A 21172-nucleotide genomic window follows, 5' to 3' on the forward strand; every position below is an offset into this window, starting at 1 on the left:
CTTGCCCAGTCATAAGCCTTCATTTCAGTGATATTCTTTTGAGCTCTTTTGTATTGTCTCATCTCTCTTTCTGCATCTCTATTTCTGTTTTTCTTCAAATCTCCCTCTTGCTCGTTCTCTCTCCTCGACCGTCATGCACCCCTAATGCTGATTGGTTACACGTTTGTTGTTGGTGTCAGCCCGACTAACTTCCAAACAGTGTTTTTGAAAAAGACTTACCCCACCTTTAACAGCATTTGTACATAAAATCTTCGGAGACAAATTATGACACAAGGCAACATGTAAAATACAGTATAGAGTACCTCAGGGATGACGCATTTTTGTATGCAAAACCCAGAAGCGAGTTAGCATTGTAGGGCTTCCGGTTCCAACGCCGTCAAGTCTATGGGTTTTTTGAATGGGTTTTTGCTAAATCGCCTGAAATAAGGTCTGTGGTTAACAAAGCCTCTAAATATTTTCACATTTTGATCTATGACATAAATCACACCAGTTATAACCCGCTTGTGATTTTTAAACCTTTACTGTGTCTTAAAAATGGCGGTTGCTAACAAATTGCTAAAAGGGACTACTTCCTTTGGTGGGGACTTTAGACATCATCATAACAAACAGGACATTTGGACAGCATTTCTCATGAAAAAGTGGATAAGTATTCATACACAGCACAGATCATAATCAGCGAGCATGTTTTTAAATAACGTTGTTTTTTAAATACAGTTTGAGGATTATTGGTGGTGACGACGTTGATCCGCGACCATGGTGTGCTGTAGTCCGTTTATAGCCTACTGTTAGCTTTTTATATCTGACCACTTTATTTAGGCTTCAAAATGTATTTATGTTGTTTTAAGGATTACTCCACTTTTAAATAAACTTTTGCTGATAATTTACTCACCCCTATGTCATCCAAGATGTCCATGTCTTTCTTTCTTCAGTCGAAAAGAAATTAAGGTTTTTGATGTAAACATTCTAGGATTTTTCTCCATATCATTCATTTCAATGGGCACCAAACGGTTGAAGGTCCAAATGGCAGTTTCAGTGCAGCTTCAAAGGGCTTTAAACGACACCAGACGATGAATAAGGGTCTTATCTAGCGAAACGATCGGTCATAAAAAAAAAAAAAAAAAAAAAGTTTAAGTTTTATAAGCACAAAAGGGCCTTGCTCTTTTCTCCGATGCGCGTTCGTGACGTCACGTAATACGCAATTACGTTGAAAAGGTCACGGTTGACGTAGGCGGAATTATCGAGTCAGTGTTTACATTACAAATGTGCGGAAGGAGGATCGTATACACATATTCAAATGTCTTTGTGTCAGTTTATTGTTTAACCCTTTGAGCGGTACGTTCCCACATATGGGATGTTTTTTTTTTTTTGTGCCCCTGGGCGTACGGTTCCACATATGGGATTTAGAATGTTCAGCGACGTCACATAACTGCTAGATTCAAACTGTGCTTTCGCGCTCTGGCTGCGAGACGGACGCGCGCTCTCTTGTCATCACAGCTATGCAGTGTTTTCAGCCACATAATGTTTCTTTTAAGGTTTCAGACATTTAAATACGCATAAGCACCATTAAACAATACATTTGGAGTTTATAAAATACACACTGATGTCAGACGTCAGTGGAAGCATCAATAAACAGTGAATTCAAATATAATTTGCCGACATTTATTCATATCAAACACACTGTGGGTCTAAGTAACTATAAAGTTTACTCTCTTATTCTTCCAGTTCACCAGCCACTTACTTGCATATATTTCAGGAGAAACTGATGTATTCACCTGCCGTAAATCAGACTGACAGAACTTTGTGAACTGCATTGCAAACTAAGATGGCGGCGCCCATCTCGCATTATAGATCAAGATAAATATCATTTATAAAGGTTTTTAAACGACAAAACACATCAGAATCGGAATATCATATAGTTGAAGACATGTAAGCAAGTTTGCGAATATTTTAAATAAAAAAGGAAAAACAAAATAATAGTGATCCATCTCTCATACAGTGTTATTGTGGCTACGTTCAGCACTCGTGACACGCACGCGTCGCCATGGAAACAATAAGGGCAAACGTTCTAAAATAAGGGTCACTCTGGCGGTCAGTTAGAATATTTTAAACTCACGCTTGAAAGGTGTGCATATCCTGGGTGTTTTATTATTAGAAAGCCTAAAAGAAATTTTTTTGTCAGGGCAGAAATTTGTGACTTTTCATAGATTTCCTATAAACAATCCTGAGCGAATGAAACTGTGGTTGCTACGCCTACGTCAACCGTGACCTTTTCAACGTAATTGCGTATTACGTGACGTCACGAACGCGCATCGGATAAAAGAGCAAAGCCAGCATTTGTGCTTATAAAACTTATAAAACTTTTTTTTTTTTTTTTTTTTTTTTTTTTTTTTAAATGACCAATCGTTTCGCTAGATAAGACCCTTATTCATCGTCTGGTGTCGTTTAAAGCACTTTGAAGCTGCACTGAAACTGCTATTTGGACCTTCAACCGTTTGGTGCCCATTGAAATGAATGATATGGAGAAAAATCCTAGAATGTTTACATCAAAAACCTTCATTTCTTTTCGACTGAAGAAAGAAAGACATGGACATCTTGGATGACATGGGGGTGAGTAAATTATCAGCAAAAGTTTATTTAAAAGTGAACTAATCCTTTAACTTGTAAAGATTATCTTGATAGACAAAACGTGTAAGTGTCATAACCCTTTGTTAAATACAGAGCTTATTTTCTGCGATTTTCCAAAAGTCTATGGGAAAAATACATAGGCTTTCAACCGAGGGAACCCGTGCGCCGCTAACTTCCGGGTTGGCCTACAAAAACGTGTCATCCCTGAGGCACTCTATTAGATGTATGAAATAAGTGGTTCTTACAAAGAAAAGCACAATAATACATTTGTATATGTAACTCTTCCCTCAACATTTGGGCTAATAACATGAATGATACTTTGAAATGTTTTAAGTAAAAGCTGAATTTTCAGCATCATTCAGTCTTCAGTGTCACATTATCTTTCAGAAATCATAGTAACATGCTGATTTGCTGCTCAAGAAACATTTCCTATTATTATCAATGATGAAAACAGTTGTGCTGCTTAATATTTTTTGTGGAAACTGATGCATTTTTTTTTTTTTTTTTGATCAATAGAAAGTTTAAAAGAACAGCATTTATTTGAATTATAAATCTTTTGTAACATTTAAATGTCTGGATGTATTAATTTGATGTACAGTCAAAGTACATCAAATTAATACATCCTTGTTGAATAAAAGTATTAAAGAATAACAGACCTCTTATTTTTTTCTGTTATAATGTAGAACCATACAGGACCAATGAAAAATCTCTCTCTCTCTCTCTCTCTCTCTCTCTCTCTCTCTCTCTCTCTCTCTCTGGAAAATTAGGTGATTTTGAAAGAGTGCTCAGCTGCACTGTAAAAAAATAAATAAAAATTGACCTAACTTGAAAAAATAAGGCAATCTACTAACTCAACTAATTTGCTCCAATTAAAGTCAACTTAAATACTTTTGTTCATCTAATAAGTAACACATAGTCTTTTGTACTATCTGGTTAAGGCAACTAAGCAATGTAAGGGGCTGCAATCCTTGTTCTTTCATCTCCATGTTTGATTTTCAAAGCTAACTCTGTGATGTGAACCTCTTATTTGCCTCTTAAATCTAAAGGGAAACATTTCACCCTGATAGGCAAATATATTGCATACAAAAGTTGCAATGAGATGCACATATACCTCAACACACAAATCTCAAACATGGTGATGATCAACTAATGTTAATATGAACTCTGAACCATATGACAGCTAAATAACAGTGACAACGGCAGCAGCAGCATACATTAAGCCAGTAAATGCAAAATAATGACCATATACTTGAGAATCTAAGCAAGGTCAACAAAACAACTTTTGTTAGCAGCATGTTTAGCCTAGAGTATTCTTGTGTAGTTCACTCAAGATAATAGACTCATCCTACTAAATAGTCTTCGTTCAAGCTACTTTTTTACATAGTAGGACATTTTGCAAGTTGCTAGATTTTTTTTTACCACATCTCTCTCTCTATCTGAAGGGGAGATTGATGAGATTTCGAGACTTGTGTGATATATTTATGTGGAGCAGTTCGGTAAATTTGCTAGAGAGATTGAGTGCCCTGGCAATTCAAATTCTGGTTACTTATTTTACCAAGCAAATATCTTGTCTTATAAATTACCAGATAAAATAGAAGAATACCCTCCTTCCATATTTACCCAAAGCCTAATCAAACCTTTCCAAATTGAGTTTTGAAATTCCTGGCCAGCTGGTATAAAAAATAAATCAGATATATTTATTAAAGGGTTTTACTCACCCAAAAATGAAAAGTCTGTCATTAATTACTCAACCTCATATCATTCCAAACCCGTAAGACCTTCGTTCATCTTCAGAACACAAATGAAGATATTTTTGATGAAATCTGAGAGCTTTCTGTCCCTCCATAGAGAGTTACGCAACTACCACTTTCATGTTTTAAAAATTTTGAGATTGTAAAACTAATCCTTATGAACTGAGCGGTTTAGTCCAAATTTTCTGAAGAGACTCAATCACTTTATATGATGAAAAGATTTAATTTAGTCTTTTATTAACATATAAACATTGATCAGTGAACATAAACAAAAGCTCAACCGAACCTGCTTCATACGCAAGAACAAACCTCTTGTCGAGACTCAAACGTGCTGCGTAACACACGAGAATGAACCTCATTGGTTCTTGTACGTCAAGGGAAAATACTCGAGTTCCCATTTACTACAACTAATGTGTGAGTTGATGAATGTTTACATGTGAATACAAGCCTAAATTCAATCTGTTCATCAAGTGATCATGAAAAATGAACTATGAATGAACAGAAACGAGCAGAAAAAAATATTACTTTTCCAATCTCAGAAAAGGACAGGAGGGACAGCTCTCAGATTTCATCAAAAATATCTTAATTTGTGTTCCAAAGATGAACGTCTTAACGTGAAGGTCTGACGGGTTTGGAACAACATGAGGGTGAGTAATTAATGACAGAATTTTCATTTTTGGGTGAGCGTTGTATTTAGTGTTTGACCGTTTAAGTATAAGGAGTAGATTGCATGCTTGTGGGACACACTTCTGTGAGGATGATTATAAAAGAAGGCTACTGTTAATGAAATTACACTTGTGTTATTGGTTTATATGTGTTTGAATGCACATATGCTACATCTTCTGCATGCTTCTGTTTGTCCTTCAAATCATGAGACTTCATTTATATATTCAAGTGTGTTCTTGTCTTTTTTGTAGCCTTTACAAGCTCCCTCAGAAAGGTCAGCTTTTGTTCTTGTCTGACTGACGTGTTTTCTCTCACAGATAAAGTAAAGTCACGTTTATTCCTCGCAGAAAAGCCAACACAAGATCAGAACATAAAGTAACCTTGTAAAGCCGGCTTATGCTGGGTTTTTTTTGTTTGTTTTTTGTTTGTGTGTGTGTGTCTTTAGTTTTCTTCACTCACTTTGATTTGAACATGTTATTGACTTCTCCTTTAGGTTGCCATGACTCCTGTTCATCGTGCCAAGGGGCGGGGCCTCAGGATTGTTTGACCTGCTCAGACCCCTCCCGCTTACTGAAGGATGGATTCTGTGTTTCAGACTGCGGTTTAGGATTTTATGCTAGTCAAGGCAACTGTTATGGTATGATAGGCACAATTCATATCTTAGTAACTCTGAGTGGGTTTGTTTGTGTGTTGGTCAGTAATGAAACATTTTAATAGATGTTTTAATTAAACTAACGTTTGAGTAAAATATCATGCCTAGTGTTTTAAAAGCCTGTTTAGATTTTAAAAGTTGTGGAGTGTATTCCAGCCGTACAGTGCACTAATTAAAAGTATTTTTATATATTTTAATTCCATTTTATTTGAATATAAAAATGAAGTATCTTGATTTTGCATTTGGTTGATGTAGCATTTACTAGTCAGATTGTTGTCTTTAATGGCCTAATTTGTTGCCATATCACTGCTAATGATAATATCCTGCTACATAGAGACAAAAGCCTGCTTCACAAATGTCACCTCAAATACATTTAAGCTTCACCCTGACAACATGCAAATGCAGAATGACACTCTAAATGTCTGTTTTGCAGTGTGAGAACTTAATCTGCCACAGGTTCAGCGTGTCTGTTTTATTATCAGAAAGAATTGTTTTGATGGGAGGAATTGTGTTTATTGGGTTTCTGACTATGGGTAAAAATAGCTTGTGGTTTGAGCACTTTATGTCTTGTAATGGCATGCTGACTTTGAAAATCCCAAGGCTTTTCTGCTTTCATTTATTCTGTTACGAATGTTATTGTTTCTCATTTTGATTGGGATATTTTAGTCATATGAATTTGCACTAGATCTTTAAATAAAATGTTACACTGAAAAAAATTGGTGTAAAATTACCTTTGAAATTAATTTTCACTCAGAAATACTTACAAAGAAACAGCAAGTAACACACTGAATTAAACCTGAAATTTCTTGCAAAACAAAACTTCATGATCTTTGTTTTATTTCAGTCGTTTTTACAGTGTAGTTGTCATTGTTATATATCTATATATCTGATATTTTATATATATTTTTATTCTGTTGTAGCTTGTGACCCTTCCTGTGCAACCTGTCAACCTGACAACCCCAGCTGCATGAGCTGTCCCCCTGAACATGCACTGCATCATGGGAAATGTGTACCACAATGTCCACCACAGTATTACAAGGATGACCGTGGCCGTTGCCAAGGTAAAAATCTGTTTTTATATTTTGTTCAACACCTTGATACTGGCAACCAAAAACTCATAAATCTTTCATTCAAACCCATTTTCATTTCCAGAGATGCTGCTTTGGAAAGTTTACCTGTCAGTCCGTTGAAATGTCTTACCTAAATTTTCTCAGCAAAACCACATGGGTTAGAAAATTGTCATATTTTGATGTTAGTTTGATGCATGATGAGTTTTAAAATGATATATTAATACCAGTCAACCCTAATTCTGTGGTGTACAATCCATTTGCATTTATCTTTTTGGCAGGCGCTTTTCTTCCTAACCAGCTCATAAAGAAGTGCATACATTGTGGTAGCTAATGATTGCATTTGAGTGCTGAAAGGACATTCTGAAGTAGCAAAACGACCACAGATACGATAACGTATTTAAAGTTACATTTTTATTACAGACTTGATGAAATTGCCCCTGAAAGGTTATAGGTTAGAAGAGGTCCAGTTTGGTTATTATTGCTCTCATCTCATGAGATGTTTACTAAATCCCCCGTCCTGAACTATGCCTCTGTTGTTCTTCCAGCCTGCCACAGTTTGTGTGCATCCTGCTCAGGGCCAGCTGTGTCTCACTGCACCTCCTGCTCAAAGTCTCTCATTCTGAACCAAGGCCAGTGTGTGGAGTCCTGTGGAGAGGGTCTGTTCTCCAGAGGGGGACAATGTCACAGTACGACTGCATTTATACAACTCTGATATTCCCACTCCCACTGTTACATCATGATGTTGTGGAAACTGGGTCATGATAAAAGAGAATAGATCATAGATGTGCTGTCCTAAAGAGTTTGAGGTTATTACTAAACAATGATTTGATTCGACCACTCACTAAGTGATGCAATGCATCATTAAATTTGAATTTTAAATTTGGTCAGAATTTTAAAAAGACACACAACTAAATGGTGGGACAAGTTTCATGTAGTGGTAGATAGATGGATAGATAGATTTAATGATTGATTGGTTGATTTAATGATTGATTGATTGATTGATTGATTGATCGATTGATTGGTTGATCAATTGATTGATTGATTGATTGATTGATTGATCAATCGATCACATTGTTGCATTGTAAGGTAGTGAGGAAAGAAAAGTGAGTATTTTAGTTCTGTAGGGGATTTCTGTTACCTGTAGCCGTTTAGGTGTAGTTGTCCCCTGCCCTGGTATGTCAATCAGTACTGCATTGCGGGTAAGTGTGTGTGTGTATGTGTCCTGAATACAGATAGCCTACTCTGGCTCTGTGTGAAGATTCAGACTGTTTGTTCTTATAAGTTTATGTGGTATAGACTGGATATATGTACATATAAATATATCTAAGCTGTAAAGGCTAGTGAGGCTGTAGAGAATATGAAAAATACAACTACTTTTCAAAAGTTTGGGGTCCGTAAGATTTTTTTAAAGAAATTGATATTTTTATTCAGCAAGGATGCATTGAATTGATTAAAATTGAAAAGTCATTTATAATGTTGCAAAAGATTTCTATTTCAAACAAAGGCTGTTCTTCAAACTTTGTTTAACAAAGAATCTTTGAAAAGAAATAGAAAAAAAATCACTGTATCGCAGATTCCACAGTTTTTCTCAAATGTGATAATAATTAGAAATGGTTCTTGCAAATCAGCAAATCAGCTTATTAGAATAATTTCTTTTTTCAAAAGATGTAATATAAGTCTAAGGTGTCCCCTGAACATGTCTGTGAAGTTTCAGCTCAAATTACCCCATAGATTTTTTTTAATTAATTTTTTTAACTGCCTATTTTGGGGCATCATTAACTATGCACCGATTCAGGCTGCACGGCTCCTTTAAATCTCTTGCTCCCTGCCCTCCCGAGCTCACGACTATAAGTGCAGTTATACAGTGCCTAAACAAAGTTCACACAGCTAATATAACCCTCAAACTGATCTTTACAAAATGTTCGTCATGCATGCTGCATGCATGCATCGATTCCTGTGAGTATAGTATTTATTTGGATGTTTACATTTGATTCTGAATGAGTTTGAGGTTATATGCTCTGTGGCTAACGGGCTAACATTACACACTGTTGGAGAGATTTATAAAGAATGAAGTTGTGTTTATTCATTATACAGACTGCAAGTGTTTAAAAATGAAAATAGTGACGGCTCTTGTCTCCGTGAATACAGTAATAAGCGATGGTAACTTTAACCACATTTAACAGTACATTAGCAACATGCTAATGAAACATTTAAAAAGACAATTTACAAATATCACTAAAAATATCATGTAATCATGGATCATGTCAGTTATTATCGCTCCATCTACCATTTTTCGCTATTGTCCTTACTTGCTTACCTAGTCTGATGATTCAGCTGTGCACAGATCCAGACGTTAATACTGGCTGCCCTTGTCTAATGCCTTGAACATAAGCTGGCATATGCAAATATTGGGGGCGTACATATTAATGATCCCGACTGTTACGTTACGTAATATGTTGAGATTCGCCTGTTTTCCGGAGGTCTTTTAAACAAATGAGATTTATATAAGAAGGAGGAAACAATGGAGTTTGAAACTCAACGTATGTCTTTTCCATGTACTGAACTCTTGTTATTCAACTATGCTGAGGTAAATTCAATTTTTGATTCTAGGGCACCTCTAATAAAAACTGAAAAATAGATAATATCATTAGCTCAGTATAAAAACAATAGAAGTCAATGTACAAAGTCCCCAACATGGTAGAAAAACAAATGTGTGTGGATGCATGCATGAAATCTGAATATCAAAAATTGAGTGGGTGTACCTCATGGTCCCCTAAAAAAGCAGCTATAAAAAGTGTAAATTGTCTAATTATATTCATGAGGTATAAAATTAAATGACTAATGTTTAGTCTAAAGTAAATATAATTAGCATAAATTAAGGTCAATGAGACATACAATATCCAACTTGATACAAACCTGTGTGCATGTGTGTATGAACTTTATTTTTAACTCTTTTCAACACATTTCCTTCTCTATGCAGGGTGTCATGCGTCCTGTAGGGTCTGTGTGGGTCCGGACTCCTCAGACTGCATGCAGTGTGTCAAACAGGAAGAGGTTCTACAGCCTCAGAATGGAGATGTCTCTCACGGCTCCTGTACATCTGCCTGCAGGCCACAGCATTACCTTGACACAGATCAAATTTGCAGAGGTGAGCAAAGAAAAGAGAATATTTTCTTATATTTTTCTCTAAAGATGAAGACACATACGCTGTGATTTTTGATTCTCAGTAGCTCTCTGATTATGAAGTGATGGCAAGATAAATGCTGAAAAAATAATCCGCACACTGTTGTGTTGAGTGACACACCGCAGGTTGTTTGCACTAGATATTCCCAGCGTCTTTATCCTTGATGACTGAAGATCTGCAGTTCACTCCAGATACACCAGGGCTGCTGTACAGGATGTTAAACACCCTCTGGAGAACGATGTTCATTTAAAATTCAAATCCTGACCAAATCCTGCCAAAAAGGATTAAGAATGACATTTTTTGAAAATTAAAATAATAAGCTGATCTGTTGTGAGTCATCATACAGGAACACAAAAATTAATTACACTTAAACAGAATGTTGACATCTGTTTGTAGTATGTTCATCAAGAACTGCAGGTTTTCTATTTCTATACGACCACCAATTCCTCACTTCCATAACACTGAATAACATTCACAGTTGCTTTACAGTCACGTTGAATGGTGTGCGAATTTTGCACAGTGAATCATTTCTGTATTTATGATGTTCTCACATGCTGAGAGCTTCACAGAGATGGAGTTCTGGCTCCAGTACGTGTCAAATACGGTGCATAAAACTCACTGTGAAATGTTGTGCAGTTTTTATTTGTCTGCATATGATCAAATAACTTTTGCAATTGTATCTGAAATTACTTATAATGAAATATTAAATTAAATTAATTGTTAACACTTTACAATGAGGTTCAATTGTTTAATGAATTTGGTGTCATGAAGCATATAATTTAAGCATTTTTTTAATCTAGGTCAGGGGTGCCCAGTTCTGTTCCTGGAGATGTACCTACCTGCAAAGTTCAGCTCCAACCGTGATCAAACACACCTGAACCTTCTAATTAAGATCTGCAGGAGCACTTGATAATTAAAGACAGGTGTGTTTGATCTGAACTCTGCAGGTAGGTAGATCTCCAGGAACAGGATTGGGCACCCCTGATCTCGATTAATAAATGCTTATGCTTCATGACACCAAAAAAAAAAAAAAAAAAAAACTTTAAATGTTAATAATATTTTAATAGAAACTGTAGAAATTAACATTAGCCAAGATTAATAAATGCTGTAAAAGTATTGTTACTGAAGGTAGTGAGAAAGTGGCCAGCGGGGTGTTCCTTCAATGGGTCCACTGTCATGAAGCTCACTATAATAATGACAAGTGCCTCTTTCTTCAATGAAGACCTTTGTGTTGAGCCAGCATGCTCAGACAAATGTAGAGCTTCCTCAGGGCTACTTGACTGGAGTGTGTGTGAATGGGTGTGTGTGTGTGTGTGTGTGGATGTGCTGATGGATCAGATATCATGCAGAGGAAATTCCAATCTGTAAATCCCTCTAAAGTCAGTTTCTCTGCAGACCTTCTGTGTGTGTGTGTGTGTGTTTGTGTGTGTGTGTGTGTGTGTGTGTGTGTGTGTGTGTGTTTTTGTTAGTCTAACTCAAAAGGGTGATGAGAACAATAATTACTGTTGTTTGATCTGAAAGCAAACGCAAATTTAATTTATCTTAAATTCAGTTTTAATTAAGTTGTGGGCAACCATTAATACCTTTATTAATACTCAACTTAGTTTCACTCAAACCATCCTTGTTCACATTATTTAAAAACTCATGTAACTACATTAACTTAATTTAAATGAGTTTTTTCGACTAAAAATGAGTATTGTCAACTTTACGTAATAAGTGTTTGTTCAGGCAACTTAACATTGCTGAGTGAAACGCACAAATTAATGTTGACATAACTAACTGGGCAGTGGATCTGTAGTTTCCAGCATGCTTTGCAAGGGAATGCATTATGAGAGTAAATTTAGGGATTAAAGTGTTATTTTATGTGTTTTTCAGTAAAGGGAAAGATGTTGTTAGTTTATATAAGTGTTTAATGTTCGGTTATGTTGGACATTTAGAGGAGTTTCTGTAATGTTTTTGAATTTTGTGGCTACCATGCAGAAGAGTGGTGTCTGTGTTTAGGCTGTGAGCCTCATATACGCATGTTTAGGATGGAATTCCTGCTCTCAGTTCAATTGAGTGTGCTCAATTAGTTATTTTTTGAGTGCATTTTGTAGAGCAAATGGTTAATTTAAAAAGGTAAATTAAGTTGATAAATGTGTTCACCTTATGTAATAAACATAACATTATTAAGTAAACTGCACATATAAATATTATGTAACAGTGACAAATTCAAATGATTTGAATTTACTCAAAGAAATTTTGTCAGCTTTACTTGAATTTCTTTTGCTCATTCAACTAAATTGTTAGTTGTACAAATTACTCAATATAGTTGCGTGGAATCACTCTGCTTTTTTAAGTAAATCCAACAATTAATTTTATTGAGTGAATATGGTGCTTTACAGATCCATGCATTTAAATAGTTAGAACTATCATGAAATGTTGATTCATACATTTTCATATCCTGCAACCTCAAGAAGTATTTGGACGCTTAAGTTACAATTAATAATGTGTAAATGTTTTTGCATTAATATATGAAATCAAGTGGCATTCATTTAATAAGAAATACAAACACACTATTCAAAATATCCAAGAAGTATTTTGATTCTAAGTATAACCAATTGATATATTGCTGTCATATGACTTTTTTTTGTCACATTTGTTGGGGTCACTGTCTATTCATACCATAGTTTGTTAATGTCACGTTAATGAAAGTAGAAATAGTTCATGCAATTGTCTGGAAGTGTAAGTAAAGGAAGTCACCATTCAAGCACAAATTCAGCAGTATCCTGTCTCAGACCTTTAAACTATGATGTGTGTTTAAAAATCGATTAAGAGTGCATTAAAGAATTCAGACGATGTGAACACTAACCTCTAAAACTCATGCACCATTCCCATCTTTCTGGCTTAATTTCAAAACACACCCCATGGGCTGAAATGTCTTTTAAAAGAAAAATGATCGATATGTAAGGCCTTTAGGTATGTTTATTGTGTGTCTGAATTGCATTAAGAGAAAGCTTAGCCCTGTCTCCAATTCACTCAATAGAATACAAATTGCCTGGGTTAGTATTTAGCACGCCTACTATTCTTCTTTGGGGAACGTACTGAATTACGGAGGTAGATAAACCCCTTTTGTTCTGATTGACAATGAAACCTGGCTGAACAGACAAATAATTTGAAGACAAGCAGACAACTTTGGTCACATTGGAGCATGGCTGTTGACACTTGTGTCCTAAGGGCTTTACTCCAAATCAAGAAGATTGTCAAGGGCCTCTGCGTGTTTGTATTTTCCAGGAATTATTAATGTTTGTGTGTGTGTGTTGTCTGCATGTGTCTACCAAATGTCTCTCACATTTAATCTGGTAGTGTAGTGGAGACGAGTCCAGACTTCACACCCGTGACAGGTTCTTTTTGGAGCCCACTGCTTTCATTCAGCCGTGTGCACACGGCTCAGCTCTCTGACTGACAGCCTTTTTAGAGGAAATGCCTTTTGTCTGCATACATAGCTTGAAGGCAGATTGAGCATCATGTCTACAAAACAGTGGTCCTGAGCCCTGTGATGAGGTTGGGTCACTAATTTAGTGATAACTTAAGTCAATAAGTGTGTGAAAGTGCACAGCTGTAAAAGGTTTATGTCTGTCAATATTTTACATTTACATATAATGTTTTTTTAAACTTTTAAACTTCAAAAAAGAAGACTCTTATGCTCACCAAGGCTGCATTTATTTTAATAAAAACAGTAAAAACAGCAATATTATGAAGTATTATTACAATTAAAATAACTATTTCTGTTTTAATACATTTTAAAATGTAATTTATTGCTGTGATGGCAAAGCTGATTGTAACAAAGCTCGTAGTTCAGGGAAGAAGGAGGCGGGAACCGGCAAACCTTCGTCAAACAAAAATAAACAAATAACAAAACAAAATTAAAGCGACAGCCCCTCACAGACGACTGCCCAATGTTATTATTATTATTATGATTTAAGGGTAATTTGACTACCTAATGAAGCAGGTCTCTGTGGTTTCCGAGCCATAGTTTCAATATGTTCACAAATCTATAACAATAATATCCCACCTTAAACAATCACTTTCTCCCTCCTTTTTCTCTTTCAGAATGTCACACCTCATGTTCAGGCTGCACTGGTGGAAGTTTCCAGAATTGTACTTCCTGTGTACAACCCAGTATCCTTCACCAAGGGCAGTGTGTCGATAAATGTCCTCATGGTTTCCATGTTCAGGACCGTACTTGCCAAGGTATTTTTGGATGTTATTCTGTTCTGTTCCTTCAAACAAAAGAAACCCATTTCCCTGTGGATTAATAAAGTTCAATAGATTCTTTTATGAATCTAATGTTGTGCTCATTATTTTCTCTCCCTTCAGTCTGTCATCCATCATGTAAGGAGTGTACGGGTCCATCTCAGGCTGACTGTTCTGCCTGTCCGGTCCACGCCAGTCTCCATAACGGCTACTGCCGAACCAGTTGCCCTGAGGGCCAGTACCTGAATGCTGTGGGCTACTGCATTGGTGAGTGAAAATTAATCTTCCCAGACCATCTCCAAAACATTGTTAAAATGCTTCCAAGTGACACCTTTGATCTCAAGTCATTGCACCTGCCTGGGTTTAAGGTGTCAAATGGGCACATTTTGCCTTCAAGGGAGGATTTGGTGTTCAAAGGGCACGTCAGGCATTGTTGTAAAGCCAATGCCAAGAGCATGGAAATTGGGAAATATGTTAATTCTTTTGTTGAATGTGTGCTGAGCCAGTTTTATTCATGAAACTAGTAAAGCTTTTACCCTGTTATTTGGGTCTTAATGAAATGTGGTTAAAGTACCAGTCTTTGTCTCATAAACAGAAGAGGTTTTGTGCAATAAACATCAGAAAACAAATAAAAAGCATTAAGCAGTGAAAGTGCTTTAGAAAGTACTTCTTCGGTAGAAGATAAATGTTACTCTCAGTCAAAATAAGCACAAATGCTGTTGTATAATACTGTAGAAAGAGCAGATTGTGATATAGAAGATTTACCAATCAATTAGAAATTATTTAATTGGATTACATTTGACGTTAGGGCTGAGAGCAGTTACTTCTTACACTGTGTACTGGATTTTGTGGCTATAAAAACTGACTTTCATAGAGTTGAAGTAAATATTTTTGTTCAGGCTTGAACACAAGTAATTGCTAATTCTCTTAAGCTCAAACAAGGACAGTAGACTTTAATAATAATAATAATAATAAACTCCTAATATATTGTTTATATTACCTTTTTTTTGTTTCAGTCTGTCATAGCTCATATTTTTGTTGTGGTGAAGGTTACAGCTGTGCTTTTAATGATTAAGTAATTGCTTTTCCTCACAAACTTCCATTTCTATCTAGATCTTGTTACATGAATCAGTAAATCATGAACTCCATATTTATAATTTAAAGAATCTGTACCCATGCCTCGTAGCCCTGCATATTATCAGTCAGCCTGAGAAATAAGCCAACAGAGGATTTCATTGGCTGATATGCATCTCTTTATTATCAGTGCCCACATGGCATTGAAGCCAGTCAACTCCCACAGCTGATAAGGAGTGAGAGAGGATATACAGATAAAAGAGTGTTTACTTTTACACCTTTACAACTTTGTTAAGATAAGAATCTGATAAGATCTTTTTTTCCCCTCCATTTCCTCTCCTCAGTTCGAGATGTTCTTATGGATATGCATCATAATAATATACGCCATCTGTCTCTTTGTCTCTCTGTCAGAGTGTGAGGAGGGATGCCAGCGGTGTGTGGCAGACCTGCAGTCAGGCTCTGGCACTGTGTGTTTGTGGTGTAAGGTTCCCAGGATGCTGCTTCTGGGAGATCGCTGTGTACCACAGTGCCCACCCAAATATTATCGATGGCACGGAGCTTGCAAAAGTAAGTTAAAATGAGAAAAAAGGGAATTCAGAGCAAAAAATAATGTACATTCCCACAACCGGATGCGTACAGGCCCACATGGAGGCTACACATGATGATCCACTGCATTTTTATGCAGAACAATAGCAGATCGAGCAATAACACTAACATTTTTGTTCCATAATTCTAATAATAATGTATAGGAAAAATTATTTGCAATGAATTTGTGATGCCAAATATGTGATATGTGATGCCAAAAAGCTAAGATTAATGTATCAAATAATTTTTAAGTAACAATTAGCAAATTACTGTGTGAAATGACATCTACAACATCTATATGAATAAATAATGGGGAAAATGGAGCTTCACTGTCCTTTATTAACTGATCATACACATATTTTCCTGTTTTTTTTTTTTTTTTTTTTTTTTTTTTTTTTTTTTTTTTTTTTACAAAACTATGATTATAATGGCAATAAGATTGTCACAATATGCTTATGTGGAACCCTAATCTGCATCACACAACGATAATTCATCACATCAACATCATCTAACTGTCTTCCTCTGAGAAAACAGTTTGCTGCTTTATTTTCAGCATGAGTTTCATTATGTAGATTGAGCATCATCAGTCACACAGTGTCTAATCTCAATGCCAGCATCCTCTTTATGCACAGGTTTGTCATTCTACATGATCTCTCAATGTAATATAGCCAGAGCCTCTGTTTTCATAACCCTGATGCAATTACCTATGATGCTTTGAAAGTGGCTCCTCTGCTGACAGAGTAGATGAGACGGTGCATTTGTTTTTATTAGGGAGTGTGATGTAGTGTTCGGCTTTAATGCAAAATCTTTTAAGATGCTGATGTGATCTATAAACTATTATGACCTTCTTTAATTGCCTGGCTTTTGCGTGATATCAAGGGAGTGTGTGTGTGCACAAATGTGTTTGTATGTGAGTGCGTGTGTGTATGTCTGAATTGGCTGTATGTGCATTAAAGGCAAAAGACCATTACTGGAATTTACTTGCACTTAGCATGAGCAAGTGTCTGTGTCTGGTTTGAAGGTGATATGTTAAGTTGACAGCAGATTGAATGTCATATTTGAATGGAAATTTCTGGTAGATGTCAATAGTATTGCTTTTGAGTGTCTACTTTATAATACTGTTGTGGAATGTGAATATCCTTGGCAACAGCGCTCATTAAAATATCAAGATTATCTGATACATGTGCTATTTTCTAGGATTCTAAGATTTTAGCAATCATTATCTGCTAAAACTGGGTCTTTCCTTAATCACATGCATCTACACAACAACAATTTACAGTGTATATATAGTATTATGTAATATTAACAATAAGTTATAAGTAATTTACACAATGAAAGCTGTAAATAACGCCCCATTCATCTCTAGAGACCCTTATTTCCCATTTTTTTCCAAAATTGAAAGATATTTGATATAATTATCTTGTCTTCTTCATACTTACTGTCCTAATTATATGGTCATCGTTCTTATTGTCCTGTGCCTCTGTTCTCCAGAATGTCACTCTTCCTGTGAGGAGTGCAGTGGGGATGGTCCTCTCTCCTGTACTTCCTGTTTAGCGCCTGATGTTTTGGCCCCATCAGGTCTCTGCAGCCCTCGCTGTCCAACAGGATATTATGCTGATGAAAACAGGGTGTGCCAAAGTAAGTTCATCTAAGTACTTACAATTGTTTTTTTTTTATAGTGCATCTATCTATCGATCTATCAATCTGTCTCTTGTCTGTCTGTATGTCTGTTTGTCTTTTATTTTCAATTGAACAGTTTATTGAGTCTTTAGACAATTATTATCAACAAAAAACACACATGCACACTTTTTATTTGATTATATCCAAGTATCTAGATTGGATACATCAGGCTTCATGGCTCATATAATATGATATAGGAGAGTATGGAGCTCATAATCGCGGAGAAAAAAACGCCTTCATTTTATTCAGAGGCTTAAACTGAAAATATGCAATTTGGTGCAGTTGCTGATATTTATATGGCCAAAAAGGGAAGATGAAATTCTAATAGCTTGTAATATAAATCACTTCATAACAGCAGACTACTTAGATAAAATGCAAATAAATATCAGTTGTCACTCTATATCTCCCAATAATTTGTCTTAGCAAGATGATATATACAAACCCGATTCCAAAAAAGTTGGGACACTGTACAAATTTTGAATAAAAAAGGAATTCAATCATTTACAAATCTCATAAACTTATATTTTATTCACAATAGAATATAAATAAAATATCAAATGTTGAAAGTGAGACATTTTGAAATGTCATGCCAAATATTGTCTCATTTTGGATTTCATGAGAGCTACACATTCCAAAAAAGTTGGGACAGGTAGCAATAAGAGGCCGGAAAAGTTAAATGTACATATAAGGAACAGCTGGAGGACCAATTTGCAACTTATTAGTTCAATTGGCAACATGATTGGGTATAAAAAGAGCCTCTCAGAGTGGCAGTGTCTCTCAGAAGTCAAGATGGGCAGAGGATCACCAATTTCCCCAATGCTGCAGCGAAAAATAGTGGAGCAATATCAGAAAGGAGTTTCTCAGAGAAAAATTGCAAAGAATTTGAAGTTATCATCATCTACAGTGTATAATATCATCCAAAGATTCAAAGAATCTGGAAGATTCTCTGTGCGTAAGGGTCAAGGCCGGAAAACCATACTGGATGCCCGTGATCTTCGGGCCCTTAGTCGGCACTGCATCACATACATGCTACTGTAATGGAAATCACAACATGGGCTCAGGAATACTTCCAGAAAACATTGTCGATGAACACAATCCACCGTGCCATTCGCCGTTGCCTGCTAAAACAAAAAAAAAATCTAAATTTGTTATTTTTGGAAAACTGGGATGACATGTCATCCGGACTAAAGAGGACAAAGACAATCCAAGTTGTTATCAGCGCTCAGTTCAGCGCTCTGATGGTATGGGGTTGCATGAGTGCGTGTGGCATGGGCAGCTTACACATCTGGAAAGGCACCATCAATGCTGAAAGGTATATCCAAGTTCTAGAACAACATATGCTCCCATCCAGACGTCGTCTCTTTCAGGGAAGACTTTGCATTTTCCAACATGACAATGCCAGACCACATACTGCATCAATTACAACATCATGGCTGCGTAGAAGAAGGATCCGGGTACTGAAATGGCCAGTCTGCAGTCCAGATCTTTCACCCATAGAAAACATTTGGCACATCATAAAGAGTAAGATGATGTGACAAAGAAGACCTAAGACAGTTGAGCAACTAGAAGCCTGTATTAGACAAGAATGGGACAACATTCCTATTCCTAAACTTGAGCAACTTGTCTCCTCAGTCCCCAGACGTTTGCAGACTGTTATAAAAAGAAGAGGGGATGCCACACAGTGGTAAACATGGCCTTGTCCCAACTTTTTTGAGATGTGTTGATGCCATGAAATTTAAAATCAACTTATTTTTCCCTTAAAATGATACATTTTCTCAGTTTAAACATTTGATATGTCATCTGTTGTATTCTGAATAAAATATTGAAATTTAAAACTTCCACATCATTGCATTCTGTTTTTATTCACAATTTGTACAGTGACCCAACTTTTTTGGAATTGGGTTTGTAAATGCTTAGTTTTATGATCAAAGCTCTGTAGTTTTTATTGTGGGGGGCAAAACATATCATGCAATACAATGATGATTGAGAAATGTACAAATAAATATTCCTCAAAAGCCTAATGTATCATATTTGATACATACATTTTAACATGATTTTTCTATAAAAAAAAAAAAAAAAATGATGCATGGATAATCAAGTTCAACCAAGTTGTTTTTGTCCAGTAATATTACAAAAAATCTAAAATTTATTCTTGCATTTAATTTATAAAAGACAGTAAAGCAAAAGTCAAGAGTCAAGAGGCATTTATTTATCATTTGCATAGTTAACACTGGGGAAAACTGTGCATTGAAATGCTTGTGACGAGGCTCAGACATATAGTGACAATAACAGGACCATATATAAACCATACATAAATAATCAAAAAGTAAATATGAACATACACAAGTGGAGGGCACTGAGATATTAATGTAATATATTAATATAAGGTATGTAGGAGATTGTGTACAACAGGTTTTTCAGAAAAGTTTTATGTTGATAAATTAGAGAGGTATTGCATATGATACAGGATTAAGTATTGATTTAAATGACTATTGTGTGTGTGTTTCAGTTTGTGACACTCAGTGTCTGAGCTGTGAGATGGCAGGTGTGTGTACGTCCTGTAGAGATCCTGCGAAAGTGCTTCTGTTTGGGGAGTGTCAGTATGAGAGCTGTGCTCATCAGTACTACCTGAACACCACCACACGCACTTGCAGAGGTGAGTCACTGCATCTGCCATACATGAAATAATCACAGAGAAATATTCATTTAGACTACAAACTACTTCCTTCTTGATATATTCAGCCATTTTAAAACTGAGTTATTTTAAATGACTGATCCTGTAGTATTAAACTAAACTATTAGTTTTACTTGTCCATGAGATGAGAATCAAGTTTTAAATCTTTGATTTGTGTGTGTTGTATTGACCATTATTTTTGCCTTGCTGCTCTAAAACAGTTAAGTTCCTTTTTCTTCTCTTGTAGGCATTGAACATTCATTATATAAAGGCTGGAATACACTACACAATGTTTTCTCAGAAAGTTGTTTGGGTTTATAGACTATTGGATTTCATCCAGCTGGAGGAAGTCAAACGTTTGATATTTTGAGCCGATTTCAGAGCAAATATAGTTTTAATTTTTCATGCGTCTCCTACTAACGAGGCCCATGTTTCTGTGAGAGTTTGTTGTGTTCAGAACAACATGAAAGTCTGGTAGTGTGTGATCCCCAGTCATTTAGTGTACGATGCCCTTTTTTCTCTGTAACCATTTTTAAAGTCGGCAAGTGTATGATGCCTACTGTTTTAAAATCTGTTCAGATGTTGAAAGTTGTGTAGTTTATTCCAGCCTTAAAGAAACATCCTAAATATTCTATCAGTCTTTTATATCAAACATGCATCCTCAAAACACACAGAACAGTTCAGGAAAAGAGTATCCTTTATCTAAAAATTAAGGTCAAATACATTTCACAGAGGTTCATCTTAAAGATTCTAAGGGTACGATTACACGGCAACGATGTACTAAAAACGGAAAAAAACCTCTTTGTACAGATGACAACGTTAACAAAACTATTCCCATTCACACAGATCCGCGCAAACGACTAAATGTATTATGCTTGCCAGACAAGTAGTTGGCAATGTCACTTTGTAAAGAAAGACTACGTGCGTGCGCATATACGCATTCTTTTACAGAGCACTCGCCTCGCGCGTGCCTAT

The 21172-nt window shown here is 35.9% G+C and overlaps 1 protein-coding gene and 1 long non-coding RNA gene across 3 annotated transcripts in view; one reads left to right on the plus strand and one right to left on the minus strand.

Moving 5' to 3' along the window:
- fras1 (Fraser extracellular matrix complex subunit 1) overlaps positions 1-21172 on the plus strand; it is a 131573-nt gene that overhangs the window by 57609 nt on the left and 52792 nt on the right. For both annotated transcript variants that reach the window (XM_048188165.1, XM_048188166.1), the window contains exons 15-23: positions 5536-5679; positions 6615-6755; positions 7310-7450; positions 9745-9912; positions 14041-14181; positions 14308-14451; positions 15670-15825; positions 17335-17481; positions 20033-20179. In XM_048188165.1, the coding sequence (XP_048044122.1) occupies positions 5536-5679; positions 6615-6755; positions 7310-7450; positions 9745-9912; positions 14041-14181; positions 14308-14451; positions 15670-15825; positions 17335-17481; positions 20033-20179 (1329 nt within the window). The remainder of the gene's footprint in view (positions 1-5535; positions 5680-6614; positions 6756-7309; positions 7451-9744; positions 9913-14040; positions 14182-14307; positions 14452-15669; positions 15826-17334; positions 17482-20032; positions 20180-21172) is intronic.
- On the minus strand, positions 9682-11255 carry LOC125266984. The gene is made up of 3 exons (XR_007184596.1): positions 10788-11255; positions 9971-10219; positions 9682-9887 (listed from the first exon to the last, which is right to left on the minus strand). It is a non-coding gene; the product is annotated as an uncharacterized LOC125266984 (long non-coding RNA).

This window comes from Megalobrama amblycephala, linkage group LG4 (assembly GCF_018812025.1).
Source record: "Megalobrama amblycephala isolate DHTTF-2021 linkage group LG4, ASM1881202v1, whole genome shotgun sequence".
NCBI classification, from domain to species: Eukaryota; Metazoa; Chordata; class Actinopteri; order Cypriniformes; family Xenocyprididae; genus Megalobrama; species Megalobrama amblycephala.